This window comes from Triticum dicoccoides, chromosome 1A (assembly GCF_002162155.2).
Source record: "Triticum dicoccoides isolate Atlit2015 ecotype Zavitan chromosome 1A, WEW_v2.0, whole genome shotgun sequence".
Lineage (NCBI taxonomy): Eukaryota > Viridiplantae > Streptophyta > Magnoliopsida > Poales > Poaceae > Triticum > Triticum dicoccoides.
Genome location: NC_041380.1, coordinates 28,990,745 through 28,998,156, shown reverse-complemented (window position 1 = coordinate 28,998,156; position 7,412 = coordinate 28,990,745). Strand labels below are relative to the sequence as shown.

The 7,412-nt window shown below is 43.2% G+C and overlaps 1 protein-coding gene across 1 annotated transcript; it reads right to left on the bottom strand.

Annotated features, from left to right (window-relative positions):
* Positions 1–540: 540 nt before the first annotated feature.
* Positions 541–1,776, bottom strand: LOC119360664 (myb-related protein MYBAS2-like). Its single transcript, XM_037626205.1, has 2 exons — positions 1,458–1,776; positions 541–1,350 (listed from the first exon to the last, which is right to left on the bottom strand). The coding sequence occupies exons 1-2, from the start codon at positions 1,594–1,596 to the stop codon at positions 698–700; spliced, it is 792 nt and encodes a 263-aa protein (XP_037482102.1). The 5' UTR covers positions 1,597–1,776; the 3' UTR covers positions 541–697.
* Between the last annotated feature and the right edge of the window lie 5,636 nt (positions 1,777–7,412).

Genomic DNA, 7,412 nt, shown 5'->3' with positions numbered 1-7,412 from the left:
GCTTGACATGGGGCTAGGGCTCTATCATTGGATTCCCATGCAATTTTGTGAAATGGATTCCCATGCACTCGTGTGTTGGTATCTTGGCATATAGGATATATTTTCTGGTGAAGATGATATCTATACTTTGCGCGTATATCTACTGTTAAAGTTATACCATTTTTCACTTTGCGCTGTGTAATATCTAACCGTGCAAAAATGCGCGAATATTTCCACTTGTATAGGTTGAATAAATATCATGTTCTCCCAAAAATATATTTGTATAAAACCCGCAAAAAAAAGAAAAATATTTGTGTGTAGGAAAATGAAATGTTTCTTACCCACCCTTGGATTTAAACGCAGACGTATAGATGCAAAGAATCTGTTGAAATATATGTGCAGAGGCCGGAGAACTAGTTGACTTTTTCCGAAACGGAGGAACAATATTTGTCTCAACGATTAATTAAGCAGAAGAGAACTTCTAGTTCACTATCTTTGATTTTGACAAGTTTAATTTGCAACAGATTCTCCAGAAATATGATATTTAGTGACTTACACATGTGCACAAAAAGCTAGCTGTCACTAATATAATCTCACAACTCGAGTTTTACATATAATTACATGCATGAATTAGTATATAGTAATACAAGTAGTGCAATAAAGCTAGCTAGCTAGGAATCAAGAACAAGAACAACAAGAGAAACGTAATTAAATCCTCTCAATTCAGAGCGTGTTGATCAATCTTGTTGTAGTACTCGTGGTCGTCGATCCTCCACAGGGAGTAATCCTCGCAGAACTCCCACACCGGCGACGATGGCTCCACGGGGGCGGCGACAGCGACGTTTCCGGCTGAGCCCCAGCTCATCATCATCTCCGGGTAGCTCTCCGACGCCGCGATGTCATTCCACAGCTGGTCTATGTCCACGGCGGAGCAGTACTGCACCACCTCCGCCTTGTTCTCTTCGCTCACCGACGTGGTGGCCTCCTCCTCGGCCTCGTCGTCCATGCTTGTACCACTTTCCTGCGGCGCCTCGGTGGTGGCCGCCCTGGACGACGTGGCCGTGGCGGAGGCCGAGCAGGTCGTCGTCGTCAGCGACGTGGTCGAGGAGGAGGCCTCCGCGACAGCCTTCTTCTTGGCCAGCATCTTCTCCTCCTGGGCCTTCTTCCTCATGTGCGTCCTCCAGTAGTTCTTGATCTCGTTGTCGGTGCGGCCGGGGAGCTTCCTGGCGATCCTGGACCACCGGGACCCCCACTCGGCGTGGAGGCTGAGGATGAGCCGCTCCTCGTCGGCGGTGATGCGTCCCCGCTTGAGCCCCGGGTGGAGGTAGTTGACCCAGCGGAGGCGGCAGCTCTTGCCGGTGCGCCGGAGACCTGCACGAAGCACAGCCGAGAACACGCCGGGGGAGGGGAGGTAGAAGAAGATTAATGGTGACTGGCCGTAGAGTCAGGTTGGATCGATCACCCGCCACCGCGCAAACCTGAGACCTGAGCTAAGAAATCCCAACGGCGTTCGCCGAGCAAGCGCACGAACCATACCAGTTGGGCGTCCTCGTTCTCCGCCCACGGCCCCTTCCTCGCCGCCCTCGCCCCGCCGCGGCCACCGCTGTTGTTACACATGGCCGTTCGATCTCTGTGATGAACTGATGATCCCCCTCGTGTCTTCACCGCCGGCTTCGTCTTCAACTCCGGCCAATTACCCTGAACCCGAGGAGGAGAAAGAGAAGCTCGTTTGTGTTTGCTGGCCGGAGATGGATGCTATGCTAATGGATGGAGCTAGACTCTGGACGAACCACCGGGTTATATATAGAGCTAAGAGAGTATACTCTACTAGCCATGGCCCATGGTGAGGGAGCGAGTGAGTGGCACCTAGCTAAATGTAGCTATAGTGCGGCGTTGTGCGCGGTGATGTCAGTGGGCGGTGGTGGATCCGGTACAGATATGCGCCACTGATTGCAAGGACGAAGGGTAGTGCGTGCGTGCCTCGTGACACCATAGTCCATACTGGCTACCAGCTGCCTGTCAATCGGTTGTCGTATCCGACGACGGCTTGATTAGCCATGCCGGCCGGCCTCAAGGTCTCAAATCTGTTCATTGCCTTGCGTGTGTCGCCCGGCGCGCCTGCCGCCACGGGGGTCTTTTTTGTTAATTTCATCCGAGGGGGTCTTTTTTGGCAATTTCGTTGGGTAGATGGTCTTTTTTGACAAAAATTCGAGTCACCCATCTCAAATCTTTCTTATTCCATCTTTTAATTTTGATTTACTCTATCTTTTGAAACGGAAATCTAAATTAAGTTTCGTTTGCATATTTGTGTCCGCCATCTTGACAACTTTTATAACAAAAATCTAACTTTCAAATATTGGAACATGAAATTTTTTGCCAAGTTATACCAAATTTCATATGCTTTTAGGGTTTTAGGGCTTAGTGTTTAGGATTTAAGTTTCAGTTTTAGTTTTAAAACTTGCTAAATTTATCATTGTTTCTACCAAGTTTTCGTAGTTGAAACTTGTCTGGCCGCCCGATTTGCCTCACGACCCACAAGTCATTGGATTCCGCACGAAGGCACACCAAATTTTTAGTTTCAGTTTTTGGAACTTGTGTTTTTGTCGTTCACGCATACCATGTTTCAGCAGTTGAAACTTAAAGAAGATTTAAAAACTCATCAAAATGTATTTAAGATGGATCTTATTTGAAAGCCCCTTATACAAGGAACATGAATCTAAAAATAAATAAATAGGAATTATCGTTCAAAACATATAGAAGGATGGGAGATGGGATGGGTGGAGCTGTCAAAAGTTGTATGCACGAGCTCATCCAAAGTGATCAATGGACTAATCCAGGCACGGGACCTCTCGTGCATGGGAGAAAATCTACTCTCATAAATAGTCTAACTATTAGTTTTCAGTTTATTGCAAACATATGAAATATTGACTTGCATTTCGCCCTTGTTTGTTTCAGCCTTAGGCAGCAGACTCTCGCAGGAAAATTCAGAAGCTTTGCCACACCATCTGTACCACCGCCGTCAGGTTTGGCGATGATGGCGTTTAGGTTAGGGTTCCAGGTTTGATCATAGTTTTGCATGCTGTGCTCAAAAGAAAGTTTTTTATAGAACTATTTTGTTTTTCAGACTACCACACATGTCTTTTATTCACGAAAAGCTGCAACTATCAGCCAAGTGAAAAAACTGTTGTATGTTGAATTGTTCTTTTAAAAATTTCTTGAAATAAAAAAGAACGAAATAACCAATCATATCAAGTACCATAGTCATAATTGATATGCCAAGGCATATCCAGCGAGGACCTGAATCTCTTGACTGATGTAGGTCATATGCATGTACTAGAAAAAAATATCTACCAGCTAGCTTGTTAATTACATTCCTGCAAAAGCAAAGCTAGCTTGTTAATCACAGGATCGAATGCCATCTGTAGACCTGATTCTTCACGTCTTCTAGATCATCTTTAGTGATAGCAATGCATGCATGTAACTTACTTAATCGCCATGTTGCAATTCTTAATAATATCCTTGTGTTTTTATATCTAATTAAATAGAAAAGATGTAGAGAATTTGTTCTCTCCAATGATAAACTATAAAGATCAAATGCATCAGATGAAAGATGCCTGGAAATAATTTACCCCACTTGCGTCCACCTTTCCCAGCTTACCCATGGATAATTTACAGCTCCGTCCAATCAAAATTCTACAGCTACCACTGGCAAAAGAATAAAAGATCCACAAAAGATACAGCTACTTGTTGCCAACTTGAGAGTTTCTCCATGAATCTTGCTAGGCTCTATTTGAGGTTGTTATGTGGTCTACACTAGCTTGATCTTCTTTTTAAAGTGGACTCGTGGAAAAGAAGAAAAATTCTACTTCTCGGTTGATGGGTAAATAAGAATAAATTCTATACTTCAATGAACGATGACCCTCTTGCAGGTCTTTATTTTGGGGGGGAATGTGGCCCTCTCATGTATCGACACATATTTTTTGAATTACAAGGAACTTATCTCAACTTCACATATAGAAAGAGAAAAGACAGTCAAACACCTATAATTTTCTTTTCTCCAAAAAGGAGGGTAGACCTCCCCTTTGCATCGGGTGATGCATGTAGCTAAACTAGATTATTGAAATTATCGCAATTCACCACAATGCTAAACATCAGTGCATATGGGGTCTAAATGCAAGGTTGGATATTATCTGAGCAACAAGAACCGTCGGCTTAGTGGTGCACTACTCAATCTTGGTACTAGTGGCATCCACCCAACGTTATCGCAAGAAAAGGGTATATCCCACTATACATTTTAATCTAATCATCTTGGTTACTGGATTTTCCTTTATAATTAATTAAAAGCTTAAAATTAACACAATGTATGTGCTCAAAGATGATAGCGTATCCAACGCAAGGGCCAAATGAGACTCAAACTCATGGAATACAAACAGTGTGTGCGATTGTGAGTTCGGCTGCTCAACTTGGTATGAACAAACCAAGCGGGTTGGACGTGTCCTTTTTTCATTATATAATCATGTATTAATATTCTGGTCACATACCACATGAGGGGTAAAATGGTCTTTTCAAGTGTCATTTAACACCGTCAAGTCCCAAAATGGACGGAAGTGTCATATAAGGCATAAATTTTAGACTCGGTGTTATATAGGGAAGAAAAGATTTTTTTTGTGTTAAATAGGGAAATAAATTTTAAGACGGTGTTAAATAAGGAATTCTCCCCAAGAAAATTGAGTTTTAAGAGAAACACATACTAGTTCATGTTAGAGTATATTTTGGTATATGTGTATTTGATAGTATAGGATTCATATCTCTCTCCTGCCTTATCTATACAAGGGCTTCTTGTCCTCCAAGACATGTACACAATATATACTCGCCCACGAGGCTTAGCAATACAACAACACTCCACCAATCTCCCCTCTAATACTTTTTTTGGAATTTCTTCTATTATAGACAATCATGCCCTTTTTTTTTTTGAATCTTTTCCCTTTCAAGATTGCCAACCTTATTTAGAAAACGAAAGAAGAAAATGTGCTAATATGAGAGTTTGCAAAGTATTGGAGCAAATGATGAATAGTTCGGGAAGACATGAATAGCATGCCCTGCAAATCGTGAACCAATCTAGGGTTTCTCTTTCCCGACCCTATCCCTTGGTGGCTAGGGCAAAATCTCCCCTCAAGGCTTTGCCGACGAGCCCGTGGATTCGTCTCCCCTCTGCCTGCCGCTCCAGCGACCGGTGCCGGGGAGGGGAATCCCGGTGCGTCCGGTCCGGTTAGTAGTTTAGGTTAGGATTTTTTAGTCCTCACAGGTGAGATGCTCGGGCGGATGGAATCACTTCTTCTTCGAGTTTGACTTCCAGGCTCCGATCCTCCCCGAGTTCGTCCATCCGGACGTAGCCGATATATGCCGTCTTCTTGGGACAATGAGGTTAGAGTTTCTCGTCATGTGACAAGATTTGGTGTCAGGTGCTTTAGACCTATTCAAGGGTTCAACGACGACGACTGCGGCTCAAGGGTGCTGGTCCTTACGGGCACATGCACGAAGACTTCCCGAATGTCATCGACAAGGTCAAACTGGCTCTGGTAAGGGAGCGGCGACAGCGGCACATCAGTGGCTCGTTCTGTCGGCGATAGTGGTCGTTCGTGGTCTTGGAAGCTCGATCTGATTTTTATTATGTTTGAGATACTTTGTACTTTTGATGAACTTTGATAATAGATCTGAATCATTTTTGTAAAAAAAAAAAAGAATAGTTCGGGAAGACAACTTGTGTACTGCTATTCATGTGTATCTTTGGCTACAGTAAGGTAGGCGTTGTTCATCATTCCTTCCAGGAAAGGTGAACTGATACTGTGATAGGATCAGACGATCAGTGATCGATGTCGGCAGTGCAGACTACGACCAACGTACGGTTGAGGTCGCAACTTAGTGCATCGACTAGCTTTAATTCTGTTCTGAAACACTGGAGTACGACATAGACGGACACATGCGCAGACACGTACACCACAACACATACGGGCACACAAATGTGTTTATGTCTTGTGTGCATCTGTGAACACGGCACAACATTCATTTTTAATGAAACTTTGTATGTCATTATTTTCTGGCATTATCTTCACCAACGAGCGAAACCGTTATCTAAAACCGGGCAAGGATTGAAGGTACAGGGTTTTAGAAGGTTAAGAGTGTTTTTTTTTGCGGGGAAGATTTCATACTTAAAACCATTGTTTAGGATTTCAAATAAGCTTATGCCTATCAGTTATCCTAGAAGACAGTGTAACATTGTGTTCAACCTGATCCTCAAACAGGGAAAATTAAGAGGAGACTTGTATATAAATAAATTGTAACTAGCTTCTTCCTTGCAAAAAGGAAATAGGATTACTGAGCTGAACATCTAAAATCTAGTGCTCCCTTCGATCCGAATTAATTGACGTAACAGAGGGAGTAATATTTCTGAATTTCATGCATCAGCTGCTTTGAACTTGAAAGAATACATGAAACTGAAGAGACTAGCAATAATGGATTTTTACTTAAGAAGGAAGGTATATAGCATCAGCTACGTACGTGGAAAGGTGAGGTGGACAGCACCTACCTAAGTTCCTCTTATCCTACCCTATCCCGTACGTCAGCAGCCCCACAGTAGATAAAATGTTGAGAAGACTAATATGTGGCTGCAGATCTCCGAAATATGTTCTACTCCCTCCGATCCAAAACAAGTGTCGTGGTTTCGTGGTTTCAGTTAACCAAAACCACGGCACTTATTCTGAATCAGAGGGAGTAGCTACTATAACTGTACAACACAAAACCATTGATTGATTTTGTGGTTTCAGTTAACCAAAACCACGACACTTATTCTGAATCAGAGGAAGTAGCTATTATAACTATACAATACAGAACTGTTGACTCTCCTTGCCGTTCGGTCCGATCGTGTTGGCGCGATTCTTGCGACTTTGCTAGGTTTGTGCAGTTCAAAAGTGCATCAGCATGGCTAGTAGGAGCAGAGATGGGGGAAGGTGGCCCTTTTGGTCCATGGAAAGCCAGCCCAAGCTACTCTGTATCCTGTCTCTGTTGGTGGAGAGAGGACACTTGCTCACGTATACCTCTTCCAGGTGACAAAAGCAGCAAGATCCCTTATGGTACCAGAGAAGCTAGGCAGTACCACAAACCTTAAGTAGCAGTATTTATGTATATATACTGATGCGTGATGCATGTAGCAAATTTTCGACGGATTAAAGATCTTGCATGCATTCCTATTAATTTTATTTTGAGAATTCATTCCTCAGGTTCAGAAACACATATAGAGAAAGTAAGCAAAGCTTTCAAGATGGTTTTATTATATTTATTTGGTCCATCAGATTAGCCATAGCTCGATTTCAGAGTGCTAAACAGGAAGAGCATGCAGGTGCTAGCTGGCTCCCATCATTCTGTATTAGTAGAAA

What these genes read in the sequence shown, in the direction of transcription:
- LOC119360664 (XM_037626205.1), bottom strand. Translation starts at nt 1,596, where the DNA reads ATGTGTAACAACAGCGGTGGCCGCGGCGGGGCGAGGGCGGCGAGGAAG. An exon ending in TTTCTTAGCTCAGGTCTCAG is followed by an intron (nt 1,351 to 1,457) that starts GTTTGCGCGGTG and finishes TGCTTCGTGCAG; the next exon opens with GTCTCCGGCGCACCGGCAAG.